At 49.2% G+C, this 16,975-nt stretch overlaps 1 protein-coding gene across 1 annotated transcript in view; it reads left to right on the top strand.

Annotated features, from left to right (window-relative positions):
- The first annotated feature begins 2,957 nt into the window (after positions 1–2,957).
- The window catches only part of Ankdd1a (ankyrin repeat and death domain containing 1A), a 19,835-nt gene continuing 5,817 nt past the window's right edge, over positions 2,958–16,975 (top strand). The window contains exons 1-9 of the mRNA XM_029482053.1: positions 2,958–3,091; positions 6,161–6,264; positions 8,398–8,496; positions 10,335–10,433; positions 12,604–12,708; positions 13,283–13,381; positions 14,322–14,420; positions 14,927–15,025; positions 15,343–15,441. Coding sequence (XP_029337913.1) covers positions 3,058–3,091; positions 6,161–6,264; positions 8,398–8,496; positions 10,335–10,433; positions 12,604–12,708; positions 13,283–13,381; positions 14,322–14,420; positions 14,927–15,025; positions 15,343–15,441 — 837 coding nt within the window. The 5' untranslated portion in view covers positions 2,958–3,057. The remainder of the gene's footprint in view (positions 3,092–6,160; positions 6,265–8,397; positions 8,497–10,334; positions 10,434–12,603; positions 12,709–13,282; positions 13,382–14,321; positions 14,421–14,926; positions 15,026–15,342; positions 15,442–16,975) is intronic.

Genomic DNA, 16,975 nt, shown 5'->3' with positions numbered 1-16,975 from the left:
AAGGGCTGGGCTTAGCTCAGTTGGTAGAGTGTGTGCCTAGCATGCAGGAAGATGGCCTGGATCCCCAGCGCCACACAGACTGGATACTGTGGTCAACACTGTACTCGAAGCACTTAGCGGGGGAGGCAGAAAGATTAGGAGTTCAAGTTTATCCTCAGGTTACATAGCTATAGGAGACCCTGTCTCAAAAAAAAAAACAAAACCCAGAAACACCCTCACCCCCGCCTCTTCCCCCAAAACAACAACAAACAAAGCCCAAGCACAAACAGACGGAGGAAGTACCTTCTGATGAAATACCACTTCTGTGAAATCTTCCCAAACATCCAGCAAGCCTTGGGATTGGGCCACCAAGGAGACAGGAACACAGCAAGTGACACTGTGGAGAAGGACTGGCAGCATCTAGATAGTGGTATGTGGGAACGACAGTCAACAGAGAGGATGAGGTGGGGGCGGGGGCAGGGGTAGGATTCATAGATTAAAGGAAAAGCAAGGGCTGTGGATATAGCTCTGTGGCAGAGCATTTGACCACCATGTGTGAGAGACCCTGAGTTCAATCCCAAGCATTTGGGGCTGGTAGGAAAAAAGCCAAAAGACATTGTGATAAACTAGGCAAAGAGAGGCAAATACATGTATTTACTTTTATTTATTTATTTTTAAAGCATATTCTTTATTCTTCGTTCTTTATTATATTATTATTTAGGAAATGTTGTCCAAGTAAGTTAATTGCACATACTTTTTTTTTTTTTTTTTTGGTTTTTCGAGACAGAGTTTCTCTGTATAGCTCTGGCTGTCCTGGAACTCACTCTGTAGACCAGGCTGGTCTTGAACTCAGAAATCCCCCTGCCTCTGCTTCCCGAGTGCTGGGATTAAAGGTGTGTGCCACCATGCCCGGCTTACTTTTATGTATAAGATACAAAGATGATTTTAAAGCAGAGACAAAAATAGTGGTTCCTACAGTCTAGAGAGATCATGGAGAGGGAGGTATGAGAAAATACGGTTACGGGGCTGGAGGGATGGCTCAGCGGTTAAGAGCACTGACTGCTCTTCTGAAGGTCCTGAGTTCAATTCCCAGCAACCACATGGTAGCTCACAACCATCTGTAATGGGATCTGATGCCCTCTTCTGGTGTGTCTGAAGACAGTGACAGTGAACTCACATAAATAAAATAAATTAAAAAAAAAAAGGGAGAGAGAGAGAGAGAAAAGATGGTTAATGGGCCAGAGTGGCAGTTTGATAGGGGAATGGTACCCAGTCTAGACTCTGCATCCTAAGTGCTAAAACTATGTGTGTGCACACACAGGGAAAAATACTACATGCAGGAAAATGCTCAGGTACATAAAAAATTTTTTTTTTAATTAAAAAGCCTTCAAATCTGAAATGTGGAAAAATGTTAATCTGCGGCACTATTCTTCTATCTTCTCTGTAGCTTTGATCATTTCTAAATAGCATGCCGGGGCAAAAATCATCCCTCTACATAAAAGACCTCTTTCTGTTCCAGAGGGAGGCTCCACAGCCAAGCACTTGGGGCCCTCGGGGGCCAGTCTGAGAAGTCTTTTTGGGCTGAGGTAAATCTTCTGGTCATTTGCCACCGGTCAGAGCATCCCCTCCAGCAAGGGCAGGGTGGGACTAAAATCCAGAGACATCTGGGCAGTGTCCAAACATCACACAAGCTCAGGGAACTGCAAACATCTGCACTGGGCTCCCATCGTGGGGCAGTCTGCCGTCCTGTCCCGCTCTCTCCTCCCTTTATGCTTCTTTTCATCTAAAGAAGAACAAAACAGCACACAGAGAAGCAGAGAAGATGGGTAACAAAAGAACTCAACAGATGTAATACTGCCACACTCAAGAGTTGAGGCCTGTGTGAATTTTTGAGCTTCTTCGGGAGGCAACGGGTGGCTCCGAGGAACCATCCCAGCATCTTGCAGGATGGTCAGAGTCTTGACTGACACTTGACTCTGGAGGGAAGCTGACGTGGAAGATCACATGAGCTGGTGTGTTGGAGACCAGCCTGACAACAAAGCTAGATTTGATCTCAGAAGAAGACAAAACACACCAACAGTAAACAAAGGAGAAAAAAAAAACACCCAAATTTTTGTTTCTTTTTAATATTAAATTACAGGGAAATGGGCCCAAAGTCTAGTGTGATTTGACTGTCATGGAATTATAAAATCGTGACCATGCTCTAACAATTAAAGGCTACGTCAACGTGGAGAAGTGGAGAATGTTGGTGGCACAGTTAACACTGGGAATTCACAGTTAACACTAGGACACGCTTCGGCTAGTCTCCAAAAAGAATGACAGGGAACTAGTCTGCTGAGGGGAAAGGGTTGGAAGAACATGCCACACGGAAAGGAATAGCAGTTTCTTACACCGGTAGGCAGCGCAGAGGGTGGTTCATTTTGCTGGAGGAATTTTTACAATGTTAATTTCATTGATTTGTTTGCCTTTGATTTATTTTTACTTCTTCCTTCGGGTTGAAAAGTCTTTTCCCTCCTTTCTGCCAGTCTGGATTCCAGAATGCCAGCCTTAGGCTGCTGCCACCATCAGAGCGAGCGTACTCGCTGGGACAACTGCACCGTCTGCTCTGGCTTCTGGCATCCTCCAGCTATCTCCGTGTTGCTGTTTGTTTGTTTGTTTGCGTTTGGCTTTAGCCAATCTAAGTAACGTAATTTATATCTCGTTATTGTTGTAACCCGATTTTTCTGATCGTGAATACATCTTTTGTCCTATGTCCGTAGGTTTGGTGGGGTAGTAGGGGTCTAAAGTGTCCAGAGTAGGAGGGCTTGTTGAGGCATCAAGGTTGGGAGGTCCCAGGGGGATTGCGCGCAGGGACCTAGGCAGCTTGAAGGCGTATGTGTGTGTGTGTGTGTGTGTGTGTGTGTGTGTGTGTGTGTAAGCTGTGGGTGCCCGGGTCGGATTCGCGGATGGGCTGATAACGAGCAGGGGCTACAGAGAGATGCAAAGCCTCCACCGCCCACTCCCTGCTCAGCGCGCTCCCAGCTCTGCGCTCTCCCCGCCCTGGCAACTAAACGCCTAGCACCAGCCCGGAGCAGCAGGATGGAGGAGGAGCTGGCTTGGGAGACCCATGGCTGTGAGTCCCAGTGCCGCTGGCGGGGGCGGGGCGGAGGATGCGCGCGAGGGGGGGGGGTGCAGAAAGAACGGATGCCTGGTGGGAGGACCCCAGGTCACAGAGGGTGACCCAAAGAGAGGCTGGCCCTTGGCCTGGACACCTCTGTCTCAGTCTTCTCTGTGGCTCCCGAAAAAACAGAAGAATGCCGCACAGGTGTAGGGCACAGTGGCTGAACATCTGGGACTCAGGGTGTCCTGAACAAGGCAAGCCCAAGTGACAACGATCCTTGAGAATAACTTGCTCTGTGTGGCAGGCCTTAAAGCAGGTCAGGCCAGTCTTCTGCCTTTGCTACCATATGGGTTGGGCCTACTGACATCTCCATTTTTTCAGATGAGAGAGCTGAGAGACAGGGTGAGGTCACATGACTGTAGAAATGCTGAAATCAGGAATAGGAGCGCACACAATTTGGCCGGTAGAATGGTTGTTTAATATGCACAAGGCCTTGGGTTCAATCCCAAGCACCATGTAAAACCAGGCATGGTGGCAGATTACACATCTGTAATCCTAGCACTGGGGAAGTAGAGGCAGGAGGATCAGGAATTTAACATCATCTTCCATCCTTGGCTACACAGGGAGTCCAAGGCCACCTGGGCTACATGAGACCCTGTCAGCCACCACCACCACCACCACCAAAACAAACACTTAAAGATCCCAGTTCACCCAGAATAAAATGGGGTGTAGACACCATATCAAAGAAGGAACCAGGGCCTAGGAAAGAGGTGCTGTGGTCAGCCCTAGCCCTGTGTGAGATAAGGAACTTCGGAGCCTCTTTCAGAACCAGGACCTCTCAATGTGTGGGAAGCATGCATGTAGCTTCGCACAACGCTCCCCTGGGAGACCTTTGGTGCCCTGCCTGGGAGAGGAAAGAGGACTGAGCCATCAGCTCCTTTGAGAAGTCTTAGTCCTACTGCCCAGGCTGAGCCCTGACCACTGAACCCGGGAGAGCTTTCTCAAATCCCCATAGTCCTGCCCACTGGACTTCAAAATGCTGAAGCCAGCTGTTATCATCCTCCCAGATGAGTGAGGAATGGGGACTGGGCTCCCTTAAGCCTAAGTGTGGCTTTTAAATTTTGTATTATTATTATTATTATTATTGTTGACAGATTCTCACAGTATATTCCTGGGGTTATCTTTGAATTCACTATGTAGACCAGGCTGTAGATTTGCCTACCTCTCCCTCCAAGTGTTGGGACTAAAGATATGTGCCTTGCTTTGTTATTTGTGTGTGTGTGCTTATGTGTACCAGAAGAAACCAGAAAAAGGCGTCAGATCTCCTAGACCATAGTTATAGGCAGTCACCAGATGTGGGTGCTCATAACCAAACTCAAGTTCTCTGTAAGGAGCAGCACTTAAGCACTGAACCATCTCTCTGTCGGCCCCCTCAGCCCCACCTTTTAAAGAGACAGGGTCTCATGTAGCCCACATTGAATTTCAGCTTGCTGTCCTTGAACTCCTGACCCTCCTTCATCTCCTAAGTGTGCGCCGGTTATTTCAGAGAGGTCACAGAGTTCTGCTGGGGTCAATGGATCCTTAAGGATTCTCCCAGCCAAAGGGAGAGCAGAAGAGCCAGCGCTCATAAAAGCTCAGGTGTCAGAGAGCCTGGTGTGCGTTGCTGAGGCTGGAGATGTGTGGGGCGAGCAGCATGGGACAGGCAAGGTTTCATTCTAACTCTGTCACTTCAGTGCATGCTTTCCCTGCCAAGTCGCTGGTTATCTGTCCCTGGATGCACAAAGGACCAGGCTCATGTGTGGAGGGCGGGGGGACAACTTTCAGGAGTTGATGCTCTCCTTCTACCTTGTTTTTGAGACAGCATCTCTCTTGCTGTTTCTGCCAAGTTGTGGAGCACACTCCAGACTGGCTGACCTACAAGCATCTGGCAGTTCTTCTCTTTCTGCCTCCTATCTAATGCCAGAACTACAGATGCACTCCACTGCAATTGGCTCTTCACACAGGCCCTGGGAATCGAACTCACGTTGTCAGGCTTGTATTCCAACACCTTCACTTTTACTGAACCATCTTGAGCTTTCTTTTACTTTATCAATTAATTAATTAATTAATTAATTGTGTGTGTGTGTGTGTGTATGTGCAGGTACTCCTGATGTGCCTGTGGAGGTCAAGCACATTTTTGGGAGTCAGCTCTTTCCTTCCACTATGTGGGTCTTGGGGATTGAGTTTGGGCTGTCAGCCTCGGTAGTAAATGTCTTTACCAACTGAGCCATCTCACATCTCCCTCTGCTTTTTTTTTTTATAGTTTTTTTTTTTTTGTATGTATGCCCATGTCTGTGTGTGACTATGTGCGTGGGTGGGTGCCTGCAAAGGTCAGAAGAAAGTGTTGATCTCCTGAAGTTAGAGTGATGGGCAGATGCAAGCCTTCCAAGATGGCTGCCGGGATCTAGACTGAGATTCTCTGAAGGAGCCATAAATGCTCTTAACAGTGGACTTGTCTTTTACAGTACATTTTTGTTTATTCTTTTGTGTATATGTAGGTATGTTTGTAGCAGAGTGCTCATGTAGATGTCAGAGGGCAGTTTCTACATTTTCTCCTTTCTACCACGTAGGTCTGGGGTATCAAACTCGGGGCTCCAGGCTTGGCAGCAAGCAGCTTTACTCTCTGGTCCATCTTGACAACCAGTTTGTTCTTTTTAAATCGACTTCTAGGGCTCTGAGTCCAATCGCTCAGGTGTTCACATTTGCAAGGCACGCAGCTTACCTAAGCCATCTCCCTGTGCCCTGAAGGGAGAGAGAAGGCAGAGAAGGGAGCCTGCTAGCCAGGCAAAGCAGATGTGGAGGTGAAAGAGTTAAAATTAAGGGTCAGGAGAGAAGAGGTAGAGAAATGAGGAATAAGGAGGTCTAAACATGGGAGACTCCACCTCGGGTCTCCCTCAGGGTGGCACATTAAATCCACACAGTCATTCAACCTGGGTTGCCTCAAAGGTGGTCAAAGGTTGGGAATGACCCAACCTTCCCCAAACACATCCCCAAGAGAATGGGGGTCCCTTCCTCTCATCCCAACCTCCTCTTTCTCCTTAGTGCTTCCCCTGGAGAGACAGCTCCATGAGGCCTCCCGCTGGAATCAGGTGGAGAGGATGAAGGAGCTGTTTGAGAAGAGAGTTAACATCAGGGCTAGAAACCATGTGAGTATGACCCAAACTGACCGACCTTACAATGCTGCAACCTTGTGGGATAAGTCACCTGTTTGTGTGCATTGACTTGTGGGAAGGCCTGTGCTGTGTCCATTGCCTGAACTGGTCTGAGGGTCAGGATTCCAAGCCAGGCTTTGGCAGTTCCAGAGCTCAGGCTATGAGTCCGTGTGGCTCAGCTGGAAGGCACATCTAAAAGACAAAGATGGGAAGGTGTAGTCAGCAGGATTCTAGGGACCATGAGGGACTGGACTCCAGACTCGGGGAGTGTGTGTGAAGCAGCAGTCAGGCTTGGCTCTCTTAACACCTGCTGTCCCCACCGTGTGTGAGAAGCTGGGGAGGCACAGGCCCATTTTGGTCATCTGGTAGTCAGGCAGGGAAGCACTAGGGTCCATGGTCTTGCTGGGGAAGAGGATAGAGGAAGGAGCATGTCTTCAAAGTGGACATTAAAGGCAGACCCAGATATCATACAGGGTAGCCCCTCTCTGACTCAGAACTTCTGGCTCTGAGGAACTTCTTGTGTGATATACTAGGCCATGATTAGCAGGCATTGGGTGCAGGATCGTTGACAGCAGCAGAGGCTGCACTGTCTGGGGTGATGCACCATGGTGTGACTTCAGTTTTCAGAGCCAGCTTGGGGATGTAGGAATAGTAACAAGAATTATGAGTGTGTCTCCAGTGTTCTGGTTTTTAGAATGCTCCAGCTGCTTGGTGGCTGCCATTCAGCCCTGAAGAGATGCGGGGAGTAGGAAGTCTTGATTGATCCCATGTATAGGTCGAGGCAGGTGCAGTAGGGCAGAGGCAGGTTACTTTAGGTCCTGCAGCATGTGGCTGGTGACTAAAGCTTTGGTCTCAGCTCCTAGATAAATAAGTACCTGCAGGGAAGCGTGTTTTTTTAAAGATTTATTTATTTTATGCATATGAGTACACTGTAGCTGTCTTCAGACACACCAGAAGAGGGCATATGATCCCATTACAGATGGTTGTGAGCCACCATGTGGTTGGTGGGAATCAAACTCAGGACCTCTGGAATAACAGTCAGTGCTCTTAACTGCTGAGCCATCTCTCCAGCCCTTTTATTTTCTTTTAAACATTTATTTATTTAATATTTATTTATGGTAAGCATGGTCTTGTAGGATGACAGCACTTTGTCTGTTTGTCCATCCATCCATTATTCATCTTTTCACTAGCTATATCAACTTACATACTTATTGATGTCCTCACTCTTTGATTCAATGTATTCACTCATGCACGTTGGCTCATTCATTCATTCATCCATCCATTCACTGAGGGCTACCCTGTGCTAGGTGCTGGAAACAGAGCAGAAGCCATGGAGTCTGGTGGGGTAGCAAAGACAGCAAACCAATGGCCTCATTCCCACTGTGATAAACTTTCCTATAAGCACAGGGGGTGATCAAAGGGCTTTGTCCCACCTGAAGATATTCCAGAAAGTTTCCAGAGTGAGGTGAAACAGTGCTTTAGGTTGAGGGGATGGTGTGGCAGAAGCTCTGAAGGAGAGAGATCAGGTCTCCAGAGATTACATAGAACAGTAGAGTTTCTGTGTGTGGCCTCTCATAAGCAGTAGAGAAGTGGATTCCACAGATGGCGGCTGGTGGCCCAGCATGCTCAGATGGACTGAGGACCAGAAACTAGAATGAACTCCTGGGGTGGTGGAGAGTGAGCCAGCCGGCCAGACCCTGTCAGCTCACTGTGAAGGAAGGACCAGACACTCTGTTTCCCTTGGGGACTTTGAGAGCTGTCTTAGATCACATGTGGCTTCCCAGGGAAGAAAGGTTTGGAGCTGGAAACCATCTGGCCCCTCTGAGAAGCACTGGTGGGGAGCAGGGGCACTGCCAGACCACACTGGGTGCTGTAGGTCCACTCCAAGAGCAGTGAGGAGAAGCAGTGAAGAGTCTCAGGCAGGGACAGATGGGCCTAATCAGTGTATCTTATGATTTATACCATATTAGGGAGAAGAGACCCCAAGAAGGGCTGGGTCCCCAGCCAGCTGGTCACCATAGCCACCAACAGTCCTTTCTCCCTGAAGGCCAGCTGTCTTGGTAGGGAGGGTGCTGGGGGCAGGTCAAGCAGTCGGGCATAGTGACAATCTTCCTCTCCTCCTGGCAGGTGGGCAGAGTGGCCCTACACTGGGCTGCAGGTGCTGGGCACGAGCAGGCTGTGCGGCTGCTCCTGGAGCGTGGGGCTGCTGTGGACGACGTGGACTCGGTAGGGAGGTGTGTGTGTGTGTCTGACCTGTGAGCAGTTGTCATTGGTGGGATTTTCAGTGATGTGCAGATGCATAATAGGCCGGGCCCAAGTTGATCTTGGGGATTGATAGGAACTGGTGACATTGGACCCACCCCTCTCCCCTGAGAGCACAAGAAGAAAGTGCTCACTGTTGTACATGGTCTTTCAGTTCTGGGAACATTTTTAGTCCATCACGACACTATGTGATGAGGGAGAATGGTAAGCCATAGAACAAATGACTGTGTGGATCAATAATGGCCCGCTTAGTAAAGGGCCCAAGCAGAGGGTCTCCTGTGGTACCAAGGCCATGGAGCTCTGCCCTTAATGGGTAACTTGCTAAGAAGCTGTGTCTTGGAGCATTCTGGACAGCTGAGCAGATGGTGCTCTGCATGGGAGGGAGGGGGCCCCAAAGAGGATCTAAGGAATTGCCTCTGCAGGTTTAGATGGGATGAATCTGAAAGTGTGACATTTGATACGGGTATACTTAGGAATGAAAACTCAGGGCTAGAGTTGTGGCTCACCTGTACGGAGGGGTGTGTGGAAAAAATAGAGCGAGAGAATAGAGAGAGGGTCTCAGGGAGCCCAAGCTGGCCTCAAACTCAAGGCTGACTTTGAACTTGTGTTCCTTCTGCTTCCATTCCCGGAGAGCTCTAAAGAGTTAGGGCTGCATGTGTGCACCACTATGCCCAGTTTGTAAGGTGCTGGGGATTGCAACCAGGACCTCATGCGTGCTAGGCAAGCCCTTTCCCATCTTAGTTACACGCCTAGTCCCCAAACTAAATGTAAACTGAATAACCAAATAAATAAATAATTAAAGAGACCACTGGACATTGCATCAGGCACCTCTAATCTCAATGTGTTGGAGGCAGAGGCAGATGATCTCTGTGAGTTTGAAGCCAGCCTGGCTTACGTAGTGCATTCCAGACCATCCAGGGCTATATAGTGAGACCTTGTCTCAAAGTAAACCAATGAGCAAAAGGCAGGTGATGACGTAGTGGGTGAAGGTGGGTGCTATGCAAGCCTAGAGCCTACATTCCCCCATTCAGTCCTCGGAAGCCATAGAAATGCAGAAGGATAGAGCTAAGGGCAGGGCTCTCTCACCTCCTCATGTGCTCCATTGCAGGCACACAGTCGATATAAGCAGCACGCAGTGACATACACCTTTGATTTCAGCATTTGAGAGGTTCAGACAGGAAGAACAGGGGGTCTGTGGCCAGCCTGGGCTACATATGATCCTACCTCAAACAAAATAAAGCAAAATCAAAAATTAAAAAAAAAAAAAAAAAACCTTGAGATCTGTTCTCACCAAACATTTCATTTTCAATGGTCCTTCTATTCAAGTAGCAAATGAGAGTGGATGGCACCTGGTTTATTTTCAGGTTCTATCTAGCAAAAGAAAGTTTCCAATAGTCTATCAGCCTCTGGTTTAAATAACAGCAAACCTGGGGCTGCAGAGACGGCTTGGTGGTTTGGAGCACTTGTTGCTCTTACAGAGGACCCAGGTTTGATTCCTAGAACCCACACTGTGGCTCACAACCATCCATAAATCCGGCCCCAGGGGATCCGACAACCTTCTCTAGCTTCCTCTGGTGCCAGGCATGTACACGGTGCGTATATACAGGCAAAACCTTCACACATACAAAACAACATAAACAAGTCTGTTTAAAAAGCCAGCAAAACTTTCCGGTTTTTAAATGCCTAAAGCCTGGGGCTCTCTGAACGAATCTGTACCTATAGATGAATGGTTTGGCCATGCGGCCACAGCCACGCCTCTGCCTCCTCCCTTTCTCCTCACCTCCCTGTGTCCTCTCCCCCAGTTTGGGATGAACGCACTCCTCCTGTCTGCCTGGTTCGGCCACTTGCAGATTGTGCAGATCCTGGTCAATGCTGGGGCCAAGGTCCACTGTGAAAGCAAGGTAAGGCCTCAGGTGGCAGCCCGGGCCCCTCTGTTTCCCCACCTGCCTGTGGTGGCTCATCTGGCCTTCTGGAACCTTCAGCCCCCACTGAGCTGAGCACCCTCAGGCTGGAGAAAGGACAGGGGTGTTCTCATTAGGTGACTCTCTCTCATATGGTTGTTGTACTCTTCTCTGCTCTGGGGTGGAAATTCTCCACAGTCTGGCCAGCTGCTTTCCATATTCACAGCTGGGGATCTGCCCAGTACTCTACAGGGCCCCTGGGAAGATGAGCTGAGGCAGGAGGTCTTCCTTGGGTCTCCTGTCAGGCTCTGTCCTTCTCATCCTCAGGGTGGCCAGATGGAAGGATCAGAATCCAGGATAGCAACTCTCAGGTCTTGGGTGGTTACTTTACCACTCAAGCTTGTTTCCCATTTGGAAATGGTGTCATATTTACGTACCTTGATGTAATGGGAGAAGCAAGATCAATAATAGTGGGCATAATGCCCCAGGCTGGGTGGGTGCTGGCCCCTTAGGTACCTGGCCTCCTTCAGTACTTGGTGTGTGAGTGACTTAAGGGAGCAGGGTCCCACAAATCTGGGTGTTTGGAATCCTCTCCCCTCACGTAGCCCAGGCTGCCCTTGAACTGCTCAGATAGCTGAGGATGACCTCTTGCCCCCACTGTCCACGTTCAGGGATCACAGATGCATGCTACCACACCTTGTTTGTTCTGTGCTGGGGGTGGAACCCAGGGCTGGTGCATGCTAAGCTAGCACTCTATCTACCGAGCCGTATCCCCAAATTGGTTTCCTTTTCTGGTGCCAAATGCCCCTAAAAGATGTCTAGATTCTAATCTCAGGCCTGTGAACTCACAGGATCTAATAGAACAAAAGGAATTTTGCAAATAAAATTATAGATCTTGACATAGGAAGATTCCCCCCCCCCCTTGGTTATCCACATGGGTCCTTTGTGGTCACAGGCGTTCACATGGGGAAAGAGAGAGAGGCAGCTAATGAAGGAAGCTAAGGCTGGAAGTTCAGTCCCCAGCACCCACGTGGCAGTTCACAACTGTTTGCAACTCCAGAAACCCTAAACAATCCTCTCTGAGCCTTTAGGCGAAATGTGCCCCTCCCTACTCACTCACTATCACCATCCTGTGGGCCACCATGTGGGTGATGGGAACATGCTCTTAAATGCTGAGCTCTGAAAATATTTTTTTAAAAGGACAAACAGCACTTCAGGGACCACAACCTTAATGCAGGCAGGGGTGGAAGTCCTGAATCATTAGTCCTTTGTAAGTCTCCCCCATTTAAATATCACTCAGGAAATTAAATATCACTCAAGAGAGCTCCCTCTTTGAGAGTTCCTGCGTCCTGCATAGCACATCTGGCCTTTGATCTCCCTGGGGTACTAGGAGGCCAGTTTTAGTAATCTTACACTGAGCACCCAGTTAATGGCTTCATTTTTTGTTCATTTGAGCATGTATGTGTATCTGCCCTAGTGTGTGCCTGTATTAGTTTATACGCAACACATGCATTGGGTACCCTGAGAGGCCACAGGACATCAGATCCCCTGGTATTGGAGTTACAAGCAGGCGCGAGCCATTTGATGTGGATGCTGGGGATTGAACCCAGGTCCTCTGGAGGAGCAGTCTGCTGAGCCATCTCTCCAGCTCTGTCATTAGCTTCTTCATTTGTAGTTGTATGAAGGAGACTGGTGCCTAGAATTCTCACACAATTGCTTGGTGGGATGTTCTTGTGCTGTGTGATCTCATCTTACAGTTTAGAATCTTTTTTCTTTCTTTTTTTTTTTTTTTCTGTTTATAAAATGTGTTTCCTAGTAGGGCATGATAGAGAAAAACCTTTAATCACAACACCCGGGAGACAGAGGCAGGAGGATCCCTATGAGTCTGAGGCCAGCCCGGTGTACAGAGTGAGTTCCAGGCCAGCTAGAAACGCACATATACTTCCCCTGTGCTCTGACCTGCACTGAAGCAGTCTACACAAATGCAGACTCAGAGGGGTAAAGGCCACTGACCCCAAACCAGCGCTGATGAGCATGGAGCCAGGCTTTGGCTTCTGGCATCCTGATTGACAGCACTGTTGCCATGGAGAGCTGTGTGCTGGGTGACAGGTGGTGGATGAGAAGGGTCTCCCTTCACAGGCTCCAGGGGTCCCCTTGGGCTTGTTTCCAGGATGGCCTGACCTTACTACACTGTGCTGCTCAGAAAGGCCACGTGCCTGTGCTGGCCTTCGTCATGGAAGACCTGGAGGATGTGGCCTTGGACCATGCAGACAAGGTAAGACCCGTGCAAAGCTATCCATCCAATTCTCCCATTGGCTGGAACTTACGAGTGTACCCTATCAGTCGGGGCACTGGTGATGGATCTTATGGGCTCAGGCTCCGCTAGGGCACTGGCAATGCACATCTGGAGTGCATTCTTTGATCAGCTAGAAAAACTACTCTACCTTGAGTGTCCCTAGAGGGAACCTGAAGGGTTCCTGAATGGGCAGGATGAGAACAGAACATGGTTGACTCTCACGTCCATCAAGGACTAAACAGACCAGAGAAGGGAGCCTGTTGTTTGCTTCCCAGAGAAGGGGTCATTTAGGGAGGGAGAGATTTAGAGTCATTGGAAAGGGGTAGAAAGCATCCTTGGAACTTTAAGGGCAGGAAAGAACTCTGAAGGTGTGATTTTGGGTGGACTGAAATCATGAGAGGGAAAGCCAAGGGGGTTAGGGGCTTCTGAGGGTAAGAACTGGCATGGGGAATGGGGTGAGAGAGGCAGCTACAAGCACCACAGAGAGCAGGGTCACCATAGGTGTGTGCTCTGGCAACGTGAGGAAGCTCACTGTCTCTCACCTTCTGGCCAGCTGGGAAGAACAGCGTTTCACAGAGCGGCTGAGCATGGACAGCTGGATGCTCTGGACTTCCTCGTGGGCTCTGGCTGTGACCACAGTGTCAAGGACAAGGTACGGTGCCGGAGAGTAACACTCCTGACCAGGCTGCAGCAGCCCTGCACTCTCTTGGTCCTGGCACCTCTGAGACCCTACTCCTTATCTCTCTTTTCTGATTTTTGTTATGTGTGTGCATGCTTTCCCTGATTATATGTGTGCCGGGGGCATGCCTGGTGGCCTCAGAAGTCAGAAGAGGGTATCAGATGGTTGTGAGGCACCATGTGGTTGCTGGGAATTGAACCCAGGCACTCTGGAAGAGCAACGAGTACTCTTTCTCCAGCCTCCTAGAGCCTACTTCTGATTTGAGCTCTGAAAGAAGGAAAGGCCCCCAAAGGCCAGAATGTGTCATGTATCTGATTTCCTCCAGTGGGCACTTCAGTGCATGTGAGCCAGCTGGTGGGGTATAAGATACTCAAGATGAATTTTCTTTTCTTTTTCTCTCTTTCTCTCCTTCCTCCTCTTTCTTTCTTTGAGACAGTCTCATGTAGTCCAGGCTGGCGTCAAGCTCAGTATCTGAAAGTGACCTGGCGCTTTTTGTCCTCCTGCTCCTATCTCCTAAGGGCTGGGTTTATAGGTAGCACTGCCATGCCTGGTTTATATACTCCCGGGCTTGAACCCAGGACCTTGTCATACTAGGCAATCACTCTACCAACTGAGCTATAGTCCCAGCCCTTATTTTATTCTTAAAGTTAATGAACCTGCCTTGAATCATAAAGAACAAGAGTGTGTGGAGGAATGGGCCTTGAGAATGCTCCTGGTGGCTTTTGGCAGTGTACAGGCATGACACTTGTCAGACTTGCTCTATAATCCTGAACATGTCACTATGGGCGTTAACTTCTGTGCCTGTAAAAAGGAGGGCAGTTCAGGGGTTCTAACAGGGGTTCTCTGACATACTGACTAACATATTTGGGGGCTCTGAATCTGTTGAGCCCTTCGAACAGTCTTCTTCTTGTAGGGTGGGAACACGGCCCTGCACCTGGCTGCCAGCCAGGGCCACGTGGGTGTGCTACAGAGACTTGTGGACATTGGGCTCGATCTGGAAGAACAGAACGCGGTGAGTCACCAGCTGGGGACACACAGACAGACGAGGTGCTCTCTGTCTTTGAGGAGGCCCCAGCCCGTGGTGCAGTATGACTTTGTCTTGGTAGTGACCTAGAGCAGGGAGCTGAGGGCATTTTCTCACAGTGACACCCACCAGGAGGAGGTGAGTGGAAGCCCAGAGGCCTGGCTGAGCAGAAAACCAGATAGGCTGGATTGTCAAAACAGGAGAAGTTGTCACCACCCAGATGTTAAGGGTGACTTTCTGACATAGGAGGGACTAGATTGGTGAGGGTGAGATGGCTTAAGGGACAAGGAACACATGGACAGAGGTGTCGATGACAGTCAGCATGGCATGTACATTCCACACAGGGAGACCATCAGTGCAGGCTCAGAAGATACAGGTAACCAAGACTCTTGTCCTCACTGGTTGAGAGCTCAAATGGCGAGAACAGAGGCATGCGGCCTTCACAGGTTTGGCTTCAGCTGCCCCGGGCACCATTCTTCCTCCTTGTGTTTCAGGAGGGCCTGACGGCTCTGCATGCAGCCGCTGAAGGGATCCACGCTGACTGTGTGATGCTTCTCCTCAGTGCTGGGAGCAACGTGAACGCCCTCACCCAGGTAGCCAGCCCTCCTGAGACTGATGGCGTCCCTTCCCCAGGCTATCATAAACAGCTGATTCCGAAATGCTCTGTGACTAGCGGCTTTAAGGCAGTCATCCTGGGTCTTGGTCTTGGCTTCCTCGTGGGTTAGCAGTGTGGCATAGCAAAAGTCGCTGTGGTTAAAGGCCACAGTGGGCCTTTTGCAAGTCACGAGGCCTGGGCAAACCACAGATTTCTCCTGCCATGAGACTTGAGTGGAATATGAATCTCAAGGTGCCCTGCCACACCCACATGAGAGCACCTTGGAAAATTGTCCTGATGCCTGTTTCTCTCTAGAAAAGGCTGAGCTGCCTCCACTACACAGCCCTACGTGGCTCTGAGGACCTGTCCCGGGCACTCATTAAGGCAGGAGGGTGCACAAATGTGGCTGACAAGGTAAGTGTTGGGCCTGGATTGAAAGGATCTGCACAGCAGTGTCCCATAACTGCTTTAATTAAGCACCGGAGGGAGAACTGGGCACTTCCAGTCCCGGGGTGGGGGGCTGGGGGAGGGCAGGGACTGAAGGAATAGTGGCATTATCATGTTCTGATCTTTGTCGGGAGCAGGGTTGAAACCAAGCTTGGCCATCCTCCCAGCTGAGCTAACTACAACTGGCAGACCAAGCCACTTAGTTCTAATCTCTCTTTCTCTTTATTTATCGTGCATGTGTGTCTTCTGGCTTTGCCCCACCCCCACCCCAGCACTGGGATTACAGGTGTGTACTGCCACACCGGCTTTTAATGTGGGTGTTCGGATCTGAACTCAGGTCCTCATGGTTGCTTGGCAAAAACGTTACCAACTAAGCCACCTCCCCGTCTCAGTTGTTTGCTGTTAGAATTTATTAGGGACAGTGTCATCCTATGGTTGAGACAGATTTTGTTATGAGAAAACCCAGATATGCCTACCTCAGGATTCTTCCCAATTTAGCAACCTCAAGGCCAGCCTGAGCTACAAAAAACCAAAAACCTCTGTCATTTCTTTTTTTTTTTAATTTATTTATTTATATTTTATATGTAAGTACACTGTAGCTGTCTTTAGACACCCCAGAAGAGGGCGTCAGATCTCGTTACAGATGGTTGTGAGCCACCATGTGGTTGCTGGGATTTGAACTCTGGACCTTTGGAAGAGCAGTCGGGTGCTCTTGCCCATTGAGCCATCTCTCCAGCCCCTCTGTCATTTCTTGTAGGCATTCAGTACAGGAGTGCTCTTGACTTGGGTATTTTTCTCTTCTGTGTGCTTTTTTAAAAAGTCAATTGTAGGGTTCTACTGCAGGGCTAAGTTTAAACCTTAGTCATAGCTCCTCACTTACAAATAAGGTATTGTTAAAATCTTTTAAAATGCTGACAGTGGGTCACCTTCTAGTCATTCGCCTTGAGGGACTAATTGAAGATCGACCCTGATTCACCAGAAAATAACCCCCTTGCTTTTGCATGGGGTTGGGGCGGGGGATGCTGACAGTGGCTGGGCATGGTAGCACTGGCCTTTAATCCCAGCACTTGGGAAACAGAGGCGGGTGGATCTCTATGAGTTTGAGGCCAGTCTGTTCTACGGAGTGAATTCCAGGCCAGCCAGCGCTACATAGTGAGACCCTGCTTCAAAACACACACTAAAATGCTAATAAGCAGAGGCTGAAGAGATGGCTCAGCAGGTAAGAGCACTTGCTGCTCTTACAGAGGACCTAGGTTCTGCTTCCAGAACCCATACCCAGTGGCTCACAACTGCCTATAACTCCAGCTCCAGGGGATAGTATATTCTGGCCTCCACAGGCAACCCCACACAAGTCTCATATGCTCACACAGACGGACATGCAAACACATAAATTAAAAATAATAAATCTTGACTCTAGCTGCATATGTATCAAAAGATGGCCTAGTCGGCCATCACTGGAAAGAGAGGCCCATTGGACTTGCAAACTTTATATGCCCCAGTT

The sequence above is a fragment of the Mus caroli genome, chromosome 9, assembly GCF_900094665.2.
Source record: "Mus caroli chromosome 9, CAROLI_EIJ_v1.1, whole genome shotgun sequence".
In the NCBI taxonomy this organism is placed as follows: domain Eukaryota; kingdom Metazoa; phylum Chordata; class Mammalia; order Rodentia; family Muridae; genus Mus; species Mus caroli.
The sequence above is the reverse complement of the archived record's forward strand: the minus strand, read 5'-3'. Positions and strand labels throughout refer to the sequence as shown.